Source organism: Fonsecaea monophora, assembly GCF_001642475.1.
Source record: "Fonsecaea monophora strain CBS 269.37 chromosome Unknown Scaff13, whole genome shotgun sequence".
Taxonomy (NCBI): domain Eukaryota; kingdom Fungi; phylum Ascomycota; class Eurotiomycetes; order Chaetothyriales; family Herpotrichiellaceae; genus Fonsecaea; species Fonsecaea monophora.
This window is the reverse complement of record NW_019173944.1, coordinates 328381-348643: the sequence shown is the minus strand read 5'-3', so window position 1 is coordinate 348643 and position 20263 is coordinate 328381. Positions and strand designations below refer to the sequence as shown.

General features: G+C 52.1%; 7 protein-coding genes across 7 annotated transcripts; 4 read left to right on the top strand and 3 right to left on the bottom strand.

Annotated features, from left to right (window-relative positions):
- Nucleotides 1-200: 200 nt before the first annotated feature.
- On the bottom strand, nucleotides 201-2714 carry AYO21_02904 (hypothetical protein; the record flags this gene model as incomplete). The annotated part of the gene is made up of 1 exon (XM_022652880.1): nucleotides 201-2714. One exon carries the CDS (start codon nucleotides 2712-2714, stop codon nucleotides 201-203), a length of 2514 nt encoding a protein of 837 aa, XP_022514905.1.
- A 335-nt stretch (nucleotides 2715-3049) lies between these two features.
- AYO21_02903 (hypothetical protein) lies at nucleotides 3050-5017 on the top strand (the record flags this gene model as incomplete). The annotated part of the gene is made up of 2 exons (XM_022652879.1): nucleotides 3050-3146; nucleotides 3198-5017. The coding sequence occupies 2 exons, from the start codon at nucleotides 3050-3052 to the stop codon at nucleotides 5015-5017; spliced, it is 1917 nt and encodes a 638-aa protein (XP_022514904.1).
- A 1935-nt stretch (nucleotides 5018-6952) lies between these two features.
- On the top strand, nucleotides 6953-9143 carry AYO21_02902 (hypothetical protein; the record flags this gene model as incomplete). The annotated part of the gene is made up of 3 exons (XM_022652878.1): nucleotides 6953-8720; nucleotides 8786-8906; nucleotides 8960-9143. The coding sequence occupies 3 exons, from the start codon at nucleotides 6953-6955 to the stop codon at nucleotides 9141-9143; spliced, it is 2073 nt and encodes a 690-aa protein (XP_022514903.1).
- Nucleotides 9144-10136: 993 nt separating this feature from the next.
- On the bottom strand, nucleotides 10137-13950 carry AYO21_02901 (hypothetical protein; the record flags this gene model as incomplete). Its single annotated transcript, XM_022652877.1, has 5 exons — nucleotides 10137-12798; nucleotides 12854-13121; nucleotides 13171-13538; nucleotides 13596-13813; nucleotides 13870-13950. The coding sequence occupies 5 exons, from the start codon at nucleotides 13948-13950 to the stop codon at nucleotides 10137-10139; spliced, it is 3597 nt and encodes a 1198-aa protein (XP_022514902.1).
- Nucleotides 13951-14395: 445 nt separating this feature from the next.
- On the top strand, nucleotides 14396-15567 carry AYO21_02900 (hypothetical protein; the record flags this gene model as incomplete). Its single annotated transcript, XM_022652876.1, has 2 exons — nucleotides 14396-14607; nucleotides 14667-15567. The coding sequence occupies 2 exons, from the start codon at nucleotides 14396-14398 to the stop codon at nucleotides 15565-15567; spliced, it is 1113 nt and encodes a 370-aa protein (XP_022514901.1).
- A 163-nt stretch (nucleotides 15568-15730) lies between these two features.
- AYO21_02899 (hypothetical protein) lies at nucleotides 15731-16850 on the bottom strand (the record flags this gene model as incomplete). The annotated part of the gene is made up of 2 exons (XM_022652875.1): nucleotides 15731-16488; nucleotides 16541-16850. 2 exons carry the CDS (start codon nucleotides 16848-16850, stop codon nucleotides 15731-15733), a joined length of 1068 nt encoding a protein of 355 aa, XP_022514900.1.
- Nucleotides 16851-17261: 411 nt separating this feature from the next.
- AYO21_02898 (ATP-dependent protease La) lies at nucleotides 17262-20161 on the top strand (the record flags this gene model as incomplete). The annotated part of the gene is made up of 2 exons (XM_022652874.1): nucleotides 17262-19972; nucleotides 20074-20161. 2 exons carry the CDS (start codon nucleotides 17262-17264, stop codon nucleotides 20159-20161), a joined length of 2799 nt encoding a protein of 932 aa, XP_022514899.1.
- Between the last annotated feature and the right edge of the window lie 102 nt (nucleotides 20162-20263).

The window sequence follows — 20263 nt, the reverse complement described above, 5'->3', positions numbered from 1 at the left end:
GTGTCCACAGAATACTGATTGACTAGCCCTTCCTTCTCGTGGCCGCATGTCGATTCTATCGAGCCAGGGCATCGCGAGTTAGAACGGGGCTCAATTCACCTGCCCACGTGGACCTGGAGGCTGATAGCTTCGGATATAGCGCATTGAGCAGTTGCGGAACGGACGTTCCGCCGTCACTATTATAGACCAGCGCATGTGAGCTAAGCGCGGGCAGAGTGTGACCCTCTGGAGTCAAGGCATCGAAGCGAGTCTGGAGCCGGTCGCATCTTGACCTGAACCCTTTTAAAGGTTCGCGGTCTGGCATCTTTGTCGAAGTTTTTCGAGTAGGTCTGAATTCTGACCTCCCCTGGATCGGTCAGAGGGGCACCCATTTTCGAACGGTGTCGCCGAGCCGCAGGAGTTTCGACTGACTTGATTGAGACTGTGGGTTCCTGGGAGGTTTGCATTCTGACTGATGCTCGTTTTGTTCCCTGTAGAGACGACACTTCCTTTTTCTGCTCCATCTCCTGCGATTCACCACCCGCATTCTTCTCTTCAGACAGCCCTGTCGAAAATGAGGTATGCTGTTCCGCCTGCTGTTGTCGTTGCTGCATCCACTGGTCTGCAACAGCTTTCAATGCTAACACCTCTGCTCGCATATCCGCGCACTCCTTCTCGTACAACTCATTCTGCTTCCGAAGTTTTTCATAGTCTTCCTTCGATTCCCGCAACTCCTGTGCCAGTGCCGAAGTGCTTTTGATCCATCTTTGTGCTCTCTGAGCTGTTTCTTCTTGATAAGACCTCTGTCGTAGTTCCGCAAGGTCAAGCTTTGTTTTCAGCTGGGAAATCACGGCTTCTTGCTGCAAGAATTTACTCTGCAATTTGTCCAGCTCAACAGACGAGTATCCACTGGCACTGGCGTCTGGAGAATCCGGCGTCATTCTGCGCACGGTATAACGGAGACTGGGGCTTTGGGCTGTGGGCGCCATCAGCACCAGCCCGCTATCCTCTTTTTCCTGGGAGTTCGGGGCTTTATGAGGGGTTCCAGAAAGCTCTTCCATTAAAGATCTGCATGCCAATTGAAACGATCTTGCCTTTTCCTGCGCAGGGCACTCATCAACGTTGTCCGGGAGAGGAAGAGATTCCCACTCAAGAAGGATGCTTCGAGTCCGTGGGTGGAATGTCCTGCGATCATTTTGGGTTTTATCGACAAGTGGCGGCCCAATGCCCGCATCAACTGCGGCGTCGAGAATCGTTGTATATTCTGCAAGTTTGCAGCAACGCACACAGAGATCCAGCATACGGTAAATCACACGTGCAAGTCGGTCAACCGACTGGTTCGCGATTGTCAGTGCGTGTTGGACAGATCGCTGTAACCATTTCTTGCCCTCGTCCCAGTTACCATGCTGAGAGTAGTAGGCCAGAAAGCTTCTGAAGAGGTCATCTTTCCACATGCTCCCATAGTCTGCTTCGCGCAGGAGGGTTAACCATGCTTCTGCCCGTGTCGGTTGCTCGCATCTGAGGGAGGTGTAGACTAAGACCATGAGAAGTCGTGGATTCAGAGTGGTCGGAACCGGCAGGTCCATTCCGTTGACGCGTGTCTTTTCCCACTTGTGGATAACGTTGAGAGGATTATCTGCCTTTGCTATAAAGTGCAGCATATGATTCAGTGACCGAGAGTCGCAGGCTCGACCAATCTGCAAGAGCATGTAGAAGATTGCTGGATCCGAGAGTGGAAGCGTACTCCTCTTCAGGGCGGCAACGGCGTGGTAAGCTAGACTGTGGCTTCCGACTTTTGAAAGAGAACGAATGAGCATAACGTAAACGGAGACAGAGGGAACTTCATCTGTGTGTAGCACCGCCTTTCCATAACCGTCAATTAGCCCAATCAATGATATACGCCCGGCATCGAATTCAGTGGTCAGCTCTTTTATGGCTTGCTGAAGACCGCCTCTAGCCGCCTGCGCTTGAATGCGAGGTGCCACATAGAAAAGGTCTTCCAGATTTCCCAACGATCGCATCTGCTTTCGTGTCAGAGCGAGCATCTCGGCCAAGCGATTGGTGTCTGAAAGAGCGCCAATATCTTCAGGGGTTTCGAGGGTCGTGCTGTCGATTGGGTCATCCGATGGAACAATCGAGTAGAAATGATTGGGCCCAACACGGAGGTGCAGGAGCATCCTCAGAGCTAGAGTGATCGCATTCAGGCGATGGTAGCGCTTGAAGTTGGATAACTGCTCAGCTGAGAACTCGCGTGCAGAGAGCACTTGTCGTATTGGTATCTTCTCTTCTTGCAGCACACCGTCTTCCTGGCCTAGGTCTGCCGGCCAAATTGGCATCTCAATTTCTCCGGGGATTTCATCGTCCTCCACCCGCGCCTGCACGGCCGTCGCATAGTATCTTCGCTGTTGAGATAGTCCTGACAGAGGGTTACGGAGCTGGATGGTACTCCGGAGTTGCCGTTCCCTCTCCTTGAGTGTATCTATTTCATTGTTGATGGCAGCGAGCCTTTCATCCCAATCTTTCCTCTGTTTTGCCTTCCAACTTGTGTCAACGAACAGTGCGGCCGCAAGGACAGGGGTCAGAAGGACCGTAAAAGCGTCACCGAAGCCTGGCCGGCGTCGTGGAGGTCTGGTAGTGGTCTTTCGAACAAGCGTCGAGCTGATGGAGTCTGCGGAACAGTGGTAGTGAGAGCTTCTTAGTCTGGGTCGAGACGCTTGAGTCCATAAGCCTCTCATTGCCTCGGTTGAGGCTTCTCCACCGGTGTCGCCAGAAGTTGTGTCTCGGTGGTCGAGAAATTGTCGATTTACATGTCGGGAGGGAAGTGGGCTGATCGTAGCGAAGTTCAAAGTTCTTTGAACGAGACTAATAGAGCTACACTGGAGCTTGGAAATGATTATGTCTGACCACTAATATGTGTCAATCGGCGAATGACATACATGTGTCAGACAGAACTATTTTCTAGCTTGCCAATTGCCCACTTGGTCGATTTATTTCCTGATCGCGTCTTCACTCTCACAAAGACACAATTTACATCAATGTAAAGCCGCATCCGCTCCGCAGCTGGGCTTGAATGGCTGCCAGGAGCCGCTTTCATCCAGAAAGCAGAAGTCATGAGCAGTCAGAAACCTACACACTCCGTCGGTCAAAAACCTACAACCTCCTCGTTGGTAGGTGGAAGACGTTTAGGCGCAGACGCATAATCTTGATCTTGCTCGCAGCATGGCTCCTGTACCTGTTCTTTAAGTACATGCCAACAGATCTTCCTCCTGTATCTGAGCGATACGATCGCCGCTACGGTCGCTTGGGCCCGGGGATACGTGGTCCGCATCGGAGTGAACCTCAAGCCACGCCCCAACATCCCGATCGGAGTTATGAAGGTCCTATAATGTTCTACGAACTCGCGACTACCTTACAAGAGCATGCGTGGGTCAGAGATATGAAAGGCAATGTTCTCTTCGCCGTTTCAGACTTGAAAAATGTCCCTCGGGTTCTGCCCCTGGCGTGTGCAATGGCACAGCATAACAGGACACGAGTTCATCTAGCGTTTATGGGACGTGACGCCGCAGCCTGGTCAGACATTCGCGCCACAAATGGGATGGAAGATTCAGGTTGCAACATCAATTTCCACGATGCGCGACCTGACCACGCGGCTCAGTCGTCTATACAGAGGCTGCAGGTCAGTGCAGCTGCAAGTCTGGGACACATTCATTCTGTCATACAACTGCATGCGGTTATAATTACAGAAAGCGAGGATGAATATCTGGTCAATGCTCTGAGGGAGAAGACATTGTCAACTGGTCTTTCTCTCATCATGCTTCCCAGCAACCCGCAGAGTTTGTCGTGGGTCTCATTCTTGGATGCCGCATCCCTCTCAAAACTCGATAAAGTCCAGATTGACATTGTCATCCAAGCGCAGCCTGGGTCTTCTGCTTCACTGATGCGACTTCTACGCTCGATCAAAGACGCCGACTACTCAGGATGGGTGCTTCCGAGATTGACGATTGAACTCCCCAGCAACGTTGATCCCTTCCTCGCTCGATATTTGTCAAATTTCCGATGGCCTGCTAATGGCGCCGATAGCGAGAGTAGAGTCACAATCAAGCACAGACTGGACACGAGACTCATGACCCCTGTTCAAGCGTCTTTGCGAACAGTCGAGTCCTTCTACCCTGCTGCAGCGAGTACTTCACACGTTCTGTTGCTCTCACCCAACATCGAGCTCTCACCGAACTACTTCCAATTTCTAATGTACACTTTGCTTGAGTATCGTTACGGATCACAGAGAGCAGGTTTGATCGAACTCATGGCTGGCATCTCGCTGGATCTGCCTCAATATGGACCAGACATGAAAACGAAGGCGCCATATGAAGGACAACTTGCGGAGCCTTTCACCCTCTGGCAATCGCCCGCATCCTCCGCGGTGCTCTATTTCGGAGATCGGTGGGTGGAGTTTCACGCTTTCCTGTCTCATCGACTCCTCCGAGATCCGGAGCTTAAGTTGAAGACCAAATCCACACCACTGCTGTCACATGAATATCCAGCATGGATGGTTCCAATGCTTGAAATGATGCAAGCGCGTGGTGATTACATCTTGTACCCAAGTTTTATGGTGAGGGAGGGGCTCTCAGCGGTGACAGTACACAGTGAACTTCATCAGCCCCCGGAAGAATACATTGCGGAGGAAGAAGATCAAAAATCGGACAACGGGGCCCCAAAGATGAGTTTGGCCGATGATAAAGCGCTGACGGCAGATGACGAGATCGCTCGACTGATCCATCAGGAACAGAGGTTGTCTGGCAACTCGCTTACCACTCCGCTTCTAGCGGTTACGGTACAACTACAGGCAGATAACCTTTTAACAGGACGCAACATTCCATTAATGTCCTTTCACGGTGAAAAGAGAGAATGGGCAGATTCCTGGGCCGTCGCGTCAAAATTCGCAGAGGAATTCGCAGTTTCTGTCGGGGGATGTGCCGGTTACAATAGTCACCAGGGCGATAAAACGGTCGGGTCGCTATTCTGCCTTGCGGCTGGTTGAGGTTTGATCCTCGCAATACTGCGACATCTTACGTTTTGGTCACCCTCTGGTGCTTCAGCACGATCGGACAGAAAGGCTGCTCCCGGTTTCACTATTTTTACTCCAATCATGGAGTAGACAGCCATAAGCGGCCACATCGTCAATGTCATCCCCCTCTTGTGGCAAATGAACCGTCGCGAGTGATGCTGTGAGATCGGATCGCAGACAAAATCGGTACGGGAGGGGATGGAGCAATAAAGAACCGGGTTGTGGAAATGCTCGGTGGACGATCGTTTTATCAGATCGAAGATCGCAGAGCACCAGAGTCGAAACGGATGAGGGAGCTCCAGGTGGGCGGAAAGTCAAACCATAGGGCGCAGAAGTGATCGACATTCTAGGTCGCTCGTCGTCCATCTTGCCCTGTGTAGTCAGTCCTCTCGGACACTGAATGATTCTTTTTGCCTTCTACGCTGGGAATATCACTATGGTCACCCTTTTGTTCGTCCATGTTCAGTTTCCATCACTGTCGGATGGTTGACAATGTTGTCGGATACCGGATAACGGACGTGGACTCCATTGAGACCCCGCCTGTGCTTCCCCAGACTTGACATTTTGGTATCACAGGTAGTCCCGCCTCTTACCCACCATGGCCAAATCCCATCGCCGGCCTCTCACCCTCGGCAGAACCAAATGCTGGATCATCGAGTCGTTGGGTCGAAGTGGAAGCAGGGATCTGATGCTAGAGGGAGGGGATCTTGGAGTGTGCGCCAATTGGTAATTGGTGATTGCTGCGCCGTGCGTCTCGACCTGGCTGCTGGCTGATGGCTGCGCTTCACGCCCAATTACCAACTCTGACTGTGGTGGGTGCTCATATCCTTCCCCTTCTCTTGGCGGACACATGCTCTAATAAGAATTGGCGCAGAGTATGTTTTTTGCTCTTTGTTGCTTTTCCCGGTATCATGGTGGTAGAGTGAGAGAGAGCACATCTGGGTGCTCTCAAGCTCAATGAGTTCGGCTAATGCATGGCTGCAGTGGTGTCGCCCACCTAGCCCACTAACCTTGGACTAAGCCACCTCGCGATGTGCTTGCCCGGGGGTCCGTCAAACAGCCATTCTTGGGGCATGTTACTGGTGGAAGTGCCCCCAGCCTCCACACCCCCGAACCGCCCCCTCGCGTTCCCAGGCATCGCTAGTGGACCATTGGCACGGAAGAGCCTGCCTAGGCCTGCCTCCCCCCGAACACTGCGTGGGCGATATGGGCGATGATGGGCTGGGCTGATGGGGAACTGGCTTTGGCTGCCTCTTAGTGGCCCTTCCTCGTGCTCGAAACTCCCCGTTCCAACACTTGGCGCCCCACCATCCCTCCATTCCTGCCCCTCTCTACCCAGTATTCGTCCCGCCCTCAGGAATCACCTCGTCTGCTGTGGATCTCCTCTCTATTCCCTTCTCCAGACTTTCCCACCTGCTGAGCATTCCATCAACTACTCGCACTCGACACGACCACCTTGTATCTGAGTACTTTTGGATTCTTGCTTTGTTTGCTCTCGTTGTTACCAGAAAACTTGGTTCAGACTCAGAGCCGACGTCTCGCCTCTATTGCCCCTCTCCTCGGCTACCACGACATTGTCCTGCGGCCCTCGTATCGAACTATATCCTTTCCTCCATTGGCTCAAACCTCTACCTCAGCACCCAACCTTGCTCATTGATAACGCTGCGAGAGTGCCTGGCGAGGGAGTACCGCAATATCATTCTCTTCTCAAACACTAGTATATGGGTCGTTTGTGATTAAAGGAGACCTACTGGGGCAGCACGTGTTCGACGCTTTCCCCGATACCTGCTGTTGTGCAGGGCCGGCTAGGACTCCTGTGGGGGCAGGACGAGCCTTTGGGACAATTTTCCTGCTCAGAATATCAAACCGAGTTATATTTCGCCTTGTCTCTCCATCTTAAACAGGGAGATGGCTACAGTTGTGGTTCAGCAACAACCTCAAGTTCGACAATCGACTCCTCCACCCCTCGGCCCGACCATTTCATTGAATCAAGCTCGATCCTCGACACCCATTCCCAACAAACATCTCCCTTACTGTCCGCCAGGACCTGTTCCCTCACAGACGCAAATAACTCCCCCAAACTCTCCTCCACTACGCAACGTCGCTCCCAAACCCACCTCGCTCCTACACCCTCCAAGCAGCTACCAGAAGCTGTGCAATTCTCCGCCGATATATGGTATCTCGGCCAAACAGCTGGCTGAAGCGGTCGAACACTATTCACGTCAACCCCTTCCACACCCGTCGTCGGTGTTTCCATGGCTGCACGGGCTCCATCCTGAAAACCATATCCAATTAGCCTTCTTTGTCGCTAGGAAGAAGTCGTTGCGCAGGATACCAAAGTGCTTGCGAGGGATAACCATCATCAAGGCCGGTGGTGATCTGAGTCGCTCAAGGATCAAAGGAGCCATTGCCCCAGATGAAATCCTTAACTTGTCAGAAGGTAATGGCCGGGGTTTTATAGATTGTGACCCTCGAGAAGGCTTCTCGGTGCGCAATTTCCACATCCAAGCGGTTAAGATGGCCCTTGTGTCCGACATTATCGTTTATGGCGACGAAGATACAGATCACCGTATCATCAAATCTGTTGCTGAGAGAACAGCAACTGTCCAGAAGAAATGGCGGAAGGAATTGGAGAGCATCGGCCAATGTCCTGAGACCTTTCACACCTTCGTGTTGACGCAGTCATTCGAGGACTTTGAACAGTCACATCCGGAATTGGTGGCTATCGACTCCCAAGGCAGATACCAGGACCACACACTCGACTTTCTCCAGCAAGAAAGGCGAGAAATGTGTGCCATGTCCAAGGCCTCGGAAATTTCACAGGCTGTGTTCCAAGGCCCCTCGCCGGGCCCCTACACAAACCCTCCGTCAAGCCTTGATGATCCGACTTACGATCTCTATGTGGAAGCCAGTGATCACGCTTCCCTTCCGGACGACAAACTTCTGGCTGCGAAATTGAAACAGCTTGAAGAACGCGAGGATGACGACGACCCTGTCCACCTGACGTTTCCCAGCTCAGGAAGTATCCTACCGCCGTCATGGTCCCAGGTTGAGGTCGATGGCATCCTGCGTATGTGTCGATGGCTATACAACCTCACTCATACCATGAAACCTGTCAATAAATGCCAAGACGAAGATGGCGACATCCAGATGACTGAATTCGCACCTCGGCCTCGTCGTGTCCTCCTACACTGTGCAGATGGATACACCGAAACATCAATGCTGGCCATTGCGTATTTCATGTACGCCGAAGGTGTCCCCTTGCACGAAGCGTGGATTCGCTTGCACTGTGAAAAGCGACGCAATTTCTTCGCGTATCCTTCAGACGTTTCTCTATTGAACGCCATTCAAGGCCGCATACTGGATGAATCTCCGAAATTTGATTCCTCGAAGTTGTCATCCATTGAAGCGCCCGCCTGGCTGACCAAACTCGACGGTAGCTTACCAAGTCGCATCCTTCCGTACATGTACTTGGGCAACCTGACACACGCGAACAACCCCGAAATGCTCAAGCTATTGGGCATTAGACGAATTCTGAGTGTCGGTGAACCGGTCTCCTGGACGGAAAAGGAAGTCAACGACTGGGGTCGAGAGAACCTGATGATGGTGGATCGTGTGCAGGACAATGGAATCGATGAACTGACGTTGGAAATGGAAAGGTGCTTGGAATTTATCGGTAAGATCCCTCTCCAGCAGACCATTAGAATAACCACAGAAATTGGATGCTAACGCACTCTTCAGAACGAGGAAAACAAGATGGCACTGCAACATTAGTCCACTGCCGTGTCGGTGTTTCTCGCTCTGCAACCATTTGCATCGCCGAAGTAATGGCAAGTCAAGGTCTGAGTTTTCCCCGTGCATAGTAAGTCCCTTCCAGCCATTCCCACTGATGGTCGTTGCTTATACCCATGGTAGCTGCTTTGTCCGCGCTCGCCGCCTCAACGTCATCATCCAACCGCACCTGCGCTTCGTCTACGAGTTGATGAAGTGGGACGAAATACAACAAGAAAAACGCGGTGTGGCTGCGAAGAGGGAACTCGAATGGGCGACCGTGGCGCGGGAGATCGCTGCAATGAACAGACCATATGCACGGTCGTGAGCCTTGAGTGGTTCCGGACCGTTCTTTTTCGCTGGCTTTGGTCTTTGATCAGACCTAGTCCCTGATACTCTGCCTATCGAAGGTGGTTTACATCGGGTTCAAAACAGCTGGACTGAGCCTCACAATCCTGTGCCGCTGGCCAGACGGGTGGACTTTTTGGCACCTGTTGCAGTGGCTGTGATTGTTGTTGCTACTATGATGATATTGCGTCGATCTACGATGAGGGAAATGTGCTATGACTACAGATGTTACGGATTGGATATATGATGGATGAACGGATGTTGAATGACTGCTATGAGGACCTGATGATGGGGCACGTTTGGCCAGGATGGTATTCTGGAAAAGTAGGCAGGGCCTCGCTGGACATGTAGCGCGCGCAATGGGGTCTTTTGGTTCTGTGTTGATATTCTCACATTGGGTAAAGGAGCTCAGTCAACACTTGGGGCCTCGCGGCGTCAAGGTCGCGCTACGCTGCGCCGCGTGCGCTGTGGCGGAGGGTTATAAAGGTCCCCCCTTGGCTTGTCAGTATATGGATGTTTTGGGGCTATAAAAAAGATGCTGGCGCCAACCAGGGGTTCGAGCTCAGGAGAGCGAGAGAGCAAACATCTAACGACCTCATTCTTAGTCTATCTACTGAACGAGTACAGGCTCGACGCTTTATATATTTCCCCAATGATCTGGTGTTTTCCTTTTTTTTTCCCCTGTTTCTCTGCTCTTCGTTCTTCTTCCCCTATCGTCATATGTGATTAACGTATCTCGTACTCGGTATATATGCAACAAAAGCCAATCCAAAGGTGGCATCCCCAGATGGCCAGCGAAAGTTGATTCGTTTTCTTCGTTTTTTAACTTTCCTGTTTGCCCTTTCCCTTTACCATTTCCTTTCTTTTTATGCGTGTTGAACCAATCATCAAACTATCCGGCCATCAAAACCAGCCGACAATCCAGCCGGACTGCCAGACTGCCAGGCTGCTAGACTAGCCAACATGAATATTCCTACAACCTGTCGGCCTTTTCCCTCAACTCGTCGGCCAACCGGGTCAGGTACGCCCTGACGATGTCCTTGGGGATCACGCCCATGTCATGCGAAGAACCGGAACCAGAACCTGCAATCTCGATGCTTTCCGCTCCTCCTTGTTGTTGTTTCGCATTTTTGCCTTTTCCCTTACTCTTACCCTTGCCTTCCCGGTCTCCATTGCCCTTTGCGTCCGGAAATGTTTGTGTAACGCCGTCATGCTCGTGGTCATGGTTGTGGTCCTGCTCGCGGTCGACCTTCAAAAAGCGGCGGACGATCTTTTCCACGTCCCGCCGTCCGTCCTCGTACGCAGCGAGGTCGCGGTTGCCGTACACGTCGCGGCCCGCGGCGTACTTGTGCGGGTGTAGCGTGCGGAAGAAGACGTTGACGGAGATGTTGATTCTCGAGTCTGATGGTGCGTTCGGGCTCGAATCTGCGTTCGTGGTCGTCTTCGGGACGGGGCCTTCTTTATTTAATTTGTCTTCGGTAGTGGTGGTGGTGGTTGAAATGGATTCGAGGGAGAGTTGGGATAGGGAGGCTGATGTGGCTGCGGCTGCCGGTGCAGAAGCGGACGTTGAAGTGGACAGGGAAGCGGATTCTGACAATGACGATGATACTGATATCGAGACTGGCTCCGGCTTTGTTAGAGGTGGCGACGGAGTACCTGTGTGTGCCCACAATGGTGGAATGTACAAAGCATCGCCGGGCTTCAAGACTGCAATCTGAGGCCGTGTATTTGACACGGGCTTAATCGTGTCCTCACCCAGTCCTGGATGTGGTGCCGGCTCGAAGATGTCGATACTGGATGTTGTCGAACCTGGTGGGAAGTTCAGATGTTGTAGATCCTCTGGAGGGAACAGGATAAGCTTCCTGGTGCCCCGGATCTGGAAGAGGACGTTAGCCATCACGTCGTAATGTAGCCACATGTTCACATCTGCGCTGATTCGGAGAGGGCTGCTATGCTGGTTCTTTTCCACAAAGGAGAGCGCAGACGGGATGTGAAAATCGGTTGCGATTTCGGGCCAGTCGGTGGAGAGGTCGGCGGGTGCGGTGGTTGGATTAGTACTAGAAATCGAACGGAGATACATGTGCGCATTTGGGTCTGAATCAAGTTGGTGGATGAATTCATGGAAGGAGGTCGTCTTGTAGTCGAAGTCTTTGCGTTGGAAGTTCATTGTCCGACCCGGAGCAGAATGTACGACGATGGATTTTGAGGGTGGGACTTGCGAGAGGAGATATCCTGCTGTCCAAGAAGATACACATTCACCGATGTCCAGACCTGAGAGGATTCTGGGCCTGCCTTCGCTCAGGACACGTAGAAAATCTTGCTCCGAGTCAACCTTGATATGTTTGATGGGAGTTGCGACGCCCGCAGCCATGCCATCATGCGTCGTCGATTGAGCCGCAGATTTCCTGGATTCTGGCTTCACCATCGTCCAGTGTGAGCTCAGTCCTGCTTCTCGATCATATAGAAGCCAACAGCCAGGATTCCAATATGCGCCGAAGCTGAAACAAGTCGCCCCTCCACCAACGATCAGAGTGGTTTGTCGAGCAGTGTAGTGTGTTGAGTGACCGATGAGGAAAGGACGCGGTACATTCGGATCCCTCTTGGGCAAAACACAAGCCACTCTGAACTCCATTTCCTTCTCGTAGTCGCTGAAGGCAGAAAAGCTCCCGACAATGGAGAGAATCTCGTAATCCTTGGGTATGCAGCCGTGCTTTGCTACTCCACCAATGAGCAGAATCTCATCTCTGATGACGCTGTAAGAGGCCCCTAGACGATTTAGCCATGGCCAGATGCCCGCAGACGCGTCCAACGCCGTGGATACCCTAAAACTGATTCCCATGACTTTGTTGTCCCGGATGATCAGTCTCCATTTCCACAGGCCCTGACAAATGACTCCGTCCTGTCGCATTCCGCCGAGGAGGAGACCGTGATTGAAGCCCAGGCGGACAAAAGACGCCCCAAAGCGTGGCATAGGGTCAAACTTGAGACTGCGGAGAACTTGCCAGCCGTTTTCCCTGTCCCACAGCAGGCAGTCGATCGCAACACTGGTTGCTGAGGTTTTCCCACCAAACACTACAACGCCATCCTGGTCATATGGTAGTACCACGGCCGCTGCTCGGTGTCGAAATCGAGGCTCTGGAAGATCGTGGACTCTTTCCCATTTCGAGTCTGTTTGAAGCCAGCAATCTTTCAGGGGTGACGATGGTGAGCCTCGACCACCAACGAGAAGATTCTGTCCATTGTGAAGTGTGGTGATGGTATGGCAACACCTGGCGCCCACTTCATCCGGTGGAACGGAGGGATACGGAAGTGTCGAGTCTGCAGATGTGTAGACTGAAGTAGTTGACAAGCGACCTCCAGTACCAATGCCCCCGTGGAGGGCTATAGCGTCTTGACCTGGGACTATGAAAGCAGAGCCATGATGGGCCCTGCCTTCTTTCTCTGGATTCGCGGAATATTTGTATGCAAACCATTGGGTGTTATCTCTGTGAGGAGAAACTGTCCTTGCTGAAAGGTCTGATACCAAACTATCAACTGATGCCCTCCTCGATCTCTGCTGCTCTGGCACGAGAGGTTCAGGGCCTGTTTGTGCAATGACTAGACAGTAATGAGATGCGAATAAAGCAAACTCCTCCCTATACCCAAGTTCTCAGCACATAAGGAAACCGGTATAATCTGACATTAACTCACCACTCGTCAAATGGCTCAACTTCATCCAGAGAAATTCTTTGAGACGGGGATAGAAACCTGGGGTCGGCCCAAAGCTCCCAAAGGTTTTGTATTTCGACATGCGGGAATCCGGCGTCCTGAAAGCGTAATGTCTGGGTGTGGCAACCAGGATAAGTGAGCACGGATCGAAGGGGAGTGCCTAGTTTAGCAAAATGTTTTAACATGGCCGCCGTGAATGGATTGTCCGGACGATCCGGTGATTGTTGTTCCAGGAGGCAGAAAGTCACATCTGAGCCCCATCAGTCACTTGATCCGCAGCTGGGAAGAGATCAGCATACCTGGAGACAGGGTGGAGGTCCAGGCGATCAGATCATCCGCGTCCTTCGTAGCCATATAGGTGATGCTGACTTCGGCGAGACAGAATACAAGGCATTGATCGAGGTCGATAACGGATCTTAGAAGTCGCTCCAACCTCCGAGGGTTTCGTAAATCGCATCCGATGGCGACGTACACATCCGAATCCAGCACGACTCCCTTTACTGAATCCGTCGTGTCCGCCGTCCTCGAGAGCATATCTCTCATTTTGGGGGTGTTCAAGATAATCTCTCGCTTACTGATCATGAGCTCTTCGAAATCGATATCGATGAACTTAGTGTTGCCACACAAGTCGGGATGTTGAGCCATCCATTGGAACGGAAGTGGGTCACTACGAGGGTAAGTCGTGTTTGATCGCACAGCGTAGGTTGTCGGCATCCTTACTCACTAGCCACAGCCCAAATTGATGACGACCTTCTGTAAGTCAGACGGTTTTTCCAGAAACTGCCTGACCACCCAATCGACTGCTCTCATGCGGAGCCAGTATCCACGGTTAATGGTGGGAGAGCGACGGATCGGCTTCTTGACAAAGTAGCGATAAAAGTGCGGTTGAGGAAGGTATAGCTTCTCGACACTCCTTTTGGATACAATGCTGCTATTATTGGTCTGTGACCATACCTTTGTTAGTCCAAGCATATCAAACATTACAGGGAGTGACATACACCCATTACGAGGCCAGCATTTTTTTCCATGGGGATTTCATCGTTGGCGTTTCCTTCCTGGGGAGTCGTGGAGGAGGCCATGATGATCTCCGTTGGCCCCTTTGCAACATGGCAAGGAGACAAGAGAGATGACAGAGGTCAATGGAGAGTGAAGATGCAGTATGCGTGAGTCACTGAATGTCATGAATCGTCACTGGGGAAAAAGATGAAAGTCGGCTGCGATATTCGGCCTTGGCACTGCATGTATTTGTGATTGGTGCGACTGAATTGCCTTCCAACCGATCATCTTTGCCTCCAAGTGCCTTTATTTCTAATCTTCTGCTCAGCAATTCTTCCCGGTAGACCTATAAGTGTCGAGTACGGCAATAGGTAGTTGAAGTACGAGTCGAATGCTCTAATTGTCCAACGAGGCGATCATTCCGTCGAGATTCCCCTCGTCGAACCCTCCATCCTGCCAACGAAGAACCCCAACCACGCAATAACCTCACTTCTACCAGGAACTGAAACCAGACAAGGCTAGGCTATCATGGACAATCCTGAACCATCCCTGAAGGTGCTGTTCAACCAAGCAAAGAAACAGCAAGAAGATTTGGATGGCCTCGACCCCCGGAGCGCCAACTTCAAGCACACCCTTCAGTCCATCATCGACAACCTCGAACAGTGTCGCAAATTGATCCAAGACCTCTCTTTGTTCAGTACGAATGAAGAGGTTGAAGACATATCTACGCAGGACCTGCAGTATGTAGAGAGAATTGGCGTGGCTGCGCCTCTCAAGTATTCGTCTGACGTTGTCTTAGATACCTGACGGTGGACTGTCTACTGGCCGAAGTCAAGATTAGAGGATATGACGAAAACAGACTATCATCGTTGCGGGACGCCGCGGAACTATTCGAACAGTTTTTGACCCGACTAGATCAATACGGTCTGCTAGGTGGTTCAGATCGCCAACTTTACGAACGTTACCTCGAACAGCGCGGTTCATTTCGAATAGTCTCCTCGAATAGCCCCGAGGAGAAACGAAGGATCAAGATTTCTCGCTTTCAAGAAGAAAAATCTTTGAAGCAAAAGTTGCAGGTTTGTGTTCGTCTCACGCTGTGCATCACAAATTCACTGACAAAACAGTATCTGAGAGACGAATCCACGAAATCAAATGTTGACGACGAGACCATTCGGAGTCTTTATCTGGCCGAAATTTCTCTCCTAGTCAACAAGGCGTTCTCGTCTCTGGAAATGATAACTCAGGAGTTGGAAATATTGTCTCAGATGCGGCATACCGAGCCAGCTAGGCCCGGGCCAACACCGCCAGATCAGAGAGCTCCTGCGCGGTCTGATGCTTATTCGGAGCGTTTAGACGGGCCTGCTACAATGGCGGGCCTTGGAAAGAGAGGAGGCCCCTTACTCAGTTCTAGCGGAAAACCTCTTCAGCCCTTCACCCTCACAGACAAGCGGACCCAGTTGCGACAGGGCGTATTCAGGCCAGGACACAACCTCCCTACCATGAGCATCGACGAGTATCTGGAAGAAGAGCGCCGAAGGGGTGGCATTATTGACGGTGGAGGAAACGCCAATGCCCCTCAGGCCGAGCCCGATGAGGATAATATGGAGCAAGTCGACGCTGCCACGATGAAGGCACGAGAGTGGGATGAGTTTGTAGAGGCTAACCCGAAAGGAGCTGGAAACACGTTGAACCGCGGGTAGTGAGACTGGCTTCAATGCCATTTCTGAGCAGTTGCCATAGACTGGATTTTCGGGACGGCAAATCCTAGTTTCAATCCCAGCTCGTCCCTCTGCCACTCACCACGCAGAGCAGAAGTTCCGTTGCAAATCAAACGGACCCTAATCTTTTCCTAAGCGCCTCCTTTCACGTCTCCTGAAGGTCTGTGACGGTGGTCGGACGCTTCGCTTTGATCTCTGTGAGAATTTTGTCCGCACCGTTGCGTAGTAGTTCATCTGCAGCATTGGTTCCAAACTTTTCGGCATCGTCCCGACTCTGGACATCATCTGCCATGTCGATTTCGGCCTTCTCTTTGCCGTCCGTGCTGACCACGAGCGCTTTCAGCCGAAGAAGTGAGCCACCGTCTTCCTTCTTCACCCAAGCAGTCTCCACCCCTAGCGGAGCACTGCATCCTCCTTCCAGCGTCCTCAAGAGACTGCGCTCACATGCCGTAGCAAGGTGAGTCTGTCGATGGTCAATCTGACTCAACATGCCCCGCACTCGATCGTCGGACGACCTGTTCTCAATGCCAATAGCTCCCTGTCCAACGGCATGAAGCATGCCGCCACTTTTTGAGTCGAGGTATTGAGTGATCCGATCACCGAGCCCGAGGCGAAGTAGTCCGGCGGCGGCGAGTATCAAAGCATCAAAAGGCCCATCCTCAGCATCAAGCTTAGCGAGGCGAGTGCCTACGTTGCCTCTGACATCGAGAACTCGCAAATGTGGATACTTGAGTGCAATTTGTGCAGTTCGTCGTATGGAGGAAGTTCCTACGGTTGATCCGGCAGGGAGATCCTCTATGTTGCAGGCATCTCTCCCTGCCTTAATGACAAAAGCGTCTCTTGGGTCTTCCCGTTCCAGCACCGCGCCTACTTCGCAACCTGGAGGTAACAGAGTGGGGACGTCTGTCGGGCTGAATTAGTATAGCAAATGCCAGCTCCGTGCTTTCATGCAAACCTTTGAGCGAATGAACCAGAAAATCCAGTTGCCCCTCGAGCATGAGAGTCTCCAACTCGTGGGTCCATATGTTCTTCACGGGCATGTCCTTGAAAGGAGTAACTTTGTCAATGTCGCCTGCTGCGGTATCTCGCGCCTTGATGGCGTAGACATACTCAGGACAGGCCTTTGCCAATGCCTGGACGACCAAATCTGTCTGTATCAGAGCGAGTTTGGACTTTCTCGTTCCGACGCTGAATGTGGTCTTGGAGTCCGACTCAGCCGGGTTGGCCGCGGCATGTTCGCCTGACACAACCGCGAGGGTTGTCATGCTTGGCCCGGTAGCAGGTGTATATCCTCGAGTTTGAGGCAGAACCGATGGATGAAATCTTCGTGGCTTGGGGATGGAACATTGGGTCCAGTTGGCGCGGAGCCTTGCCGCGCCGAAAAAGATCACGTGTCGTATTTCCGCCGAGCTAGTCACGTGTCGCTATCCACTCTTGTCTCCCGTGCCTCGGCAAGGAAATGATGATCCGGCTGAATATGACATGACATGGGCTCGTTGGTACCTGGTACCACAAGCCACAAGCCGTGCTTGGACTTCCGATGTGCATCGAGCATCTTCCATGCGGCAACACCAAGTACATCTGCCCCCCTCCGGCATATCAATAACAACTTCATTCTTCCCTCCCTCTGCCGCTTTCCCTCCCTTTACCACCTCCAACCCCATTTCTCCTTCAACATGGGCTACACAGCCAAAGCGACGATTCCTCTTATTCCGCTAGCAAAGGATTCGGTCCTTCTGCCCGGCGTCACTCTCCGCATCTCAGTATCCAACCGTGCCGACATTCCCCTGCTCCTGTCATCGGCCTTTCAACGTGCCACGAAGTCGAGATCCGGTTCGGCCCAACTGCCCGTCGGCTGCGTTCCCGTGAACTCGCCCTTCCTGAGCCCCGACGGCAAGGAACTGCTCGACAGCGCTGCCAAAGAGAGTAGCCGGGATCATGACTATGCCGACATAGATCCGGGCAAGGCTCGAAAGAAGGATTTATATGGATACGGCACGCTGGCGAAGATTGTCAGCGTCCAGGGGAGCCCGAATGCAGATCCGTATCTGCTTGTGGAAGGGATCCAGAGATTCAAGATCGACAAGATTAAGCATGAAAGACCATATTTTGAAGCCGATGTCACATTTTACGAGGATGAAGTCCCCGACCTTAATGACGGGGACCTCCGGGCCAGCTTCACTCGACTGAAGCAACGGTCTCGTGAGCTTCTGACACTGCTAAGGCTGTCATCTCTCTTCCGACCCGCCTCCATGGCGCTGTCGCCTTTAATTGTCCGTCGCTTCGAGTTGTTCATTGCGAAGAAAGACCTCACTCAAGCTGGCCAATTGGCCGATTTCATGACGGATATTGTCGAAGCGAGTTTTGAGGAAAAGCTTCGGATCCTGAGCACACTAGATTTACATGAAAGACTCGAGCGCGTCCTTGCCTTGCTTAACAAGCAGATCTCGGGTATCAACGGAAACATTAAAGTCACCACAATAACCTCAACAACCTTGCCACCTAATATCGGCGTTGACATCTCCGACTTGAATCAAAAGCAACGCGAAGCTCTAGCGAGGCGAGCAATGTCTGGTCTGAATGGCATGACACCACCCGGGATGCCTGGCGTCAGCAGAGGTGGTGATGACGACGAAGACAACGAAGTGAACGAAGTCGAAGAGCTCAAGAAGAAGGTGGCAGAGGCCGGTCTGTCGCCCGAGGCTCAAAAGGTTGCGGAGCGCGAACTCAGACGACTGAAGAAGATGAACCCGGCCAACGCTGAGTATGGTGTGATCCGTACATATGTCGAAAATTTGGTCGAGATCCCATGGACCAAGGTCACTGATGATCAGCTTGGCGCCGATACTTTAAAACGGGCGCGCAAACAACTTGATGACGATCATTATGGACTGGAGAAGATCAAAAAGAGGTTGCTCGAATACCTCGCAGTGTTGAAATTGAAACAGTCCGTTAATGCCGATGTCGATCAGCAAATCGCCCGTCTCACGAAGCAGCTTGCCCCGAGTCAAGAAGGCGAGGGCAGGGAGGTCGAGCAAATCCCTGACAACGAGAGAGATGCAGCCACTGCTAAGCTCCATGTTCTCAAGTCGAAGCGGATGGTGGACAAGTCTCCCATTCTCTTGTTAGTTGGGCCACCCGGCACGGGCAAGACCTCTCTCGCAAAATCCATTGCACTCTCGCTTGGCCGAAAGTTCCACCGCATCTCTTTGGGTGGTGTCAGAGACGAAGCAGAAATTAGGGGTCATCGGCGGACATACGTTGCTGCTATGCCAGGTTTGATTGTCAGTGGCCTAAAGAAGGTCGGTGTAGCCAACCCAGTCTTCCTGCTTGACGAGATCGATAAAGTGAGCTCGAACAATTTCCATGGTGACCCTTCAGCTGCGATGCTTGAGGTTCTTGACCCAGAGCAGAATCACAGTTTCAATGATCACTACATCAACATCCCTATCGACCTAAGCAAAGTCCTCTTCATCGCCACGGCCAACTCTTTAGATACCATTCCGCCGCCGCTGCTCGACCGAATGGAGACGATTCGTCTGGCTGGCTACACAACAGTTGAGAAGCGCCACATCGCCAAACAACATCTCATACCGAAACAAATTCGCACTAATGGTCTCGCTGAAGGACAAGTGATAATTCCTGACGACGTCGTCGACACCATAATCACAGCTTACACTCGCGAATCTGGAGTCCGCAACCTCGAGCGTGAGATTGGAAGCGTGTGTCGCTACAAAGCAGTGCAGTACGCCGATGCCCGTGACGCAAATGATACATCGAAATATAACCCCGTCGTACGCGTCGAAGAACTTGAAGACATTCTCGGTATAGAACGCTTTGAAGAAGAAATCGCGGAGAAACAATCTCGACCGGGTGTTGTCACGGGATTGGTTGCTTATTCGTCTGGTGGGCAAGGAAGCATTCTTTTCATAGAAGTGGCCGACATGCCTGGGAAGGGCCGTGTGCAACTCACAGGAAAACTGGGAGATGTGCTCAAAGAATCCGTCGAGGTCGCACTTAGCTGGGTGAAAGCTCATAGCTACGACCTGGGCCTGACGCACGATCGAGACGAAGACATCATGGAGAAACGTGCCATCCATGTCCACTGTCCCGCTGGTGCGGTCCCAAAGGATGGACCAAGTGCCGGACTGGCGCATACTGTCGCGCTCATTTCGCTATTCTCCGGAAAGACTGTCCCACCGACAATCGCCATGACGGGCGAAGTGAGCCTGAGAGGACGAGTCATGCCTGTTGGAGGGATTAAAGAGAAACTGATCGGCGCCCACCGCGCGGGCGTCAAGACAGTCTTGCTACCGAACGGGAACAAGAAGGATGTGAAGGACGTCCCGGAGGAGGTGAAGAAGGACTTGAAGATTATACATGTCAAGTAAGTCATGCCTTTCCCTACGCTGTCTGCCGCAGACCCATTCCGGTCCTATTCTCCTGCGGAAGCAAAGTGCGGTGTTTGCTAACAATCCGTTTCTGCAGGCACGTCTACGAAGCCCTTCGATATATCTGGCCCGATTCACACTGGGCCTCGGATCGATATTTCGCTGAGGTCGAGAGCAGATTGTAACCGTTGAATGCGCATTGCTCGAAGCATGGAGTGGGTTAATTTGGGGATTGATTCGTTCAGCGAGCGCCAAACACTCTTTCCTATAAAACTTTTCAAACCTGG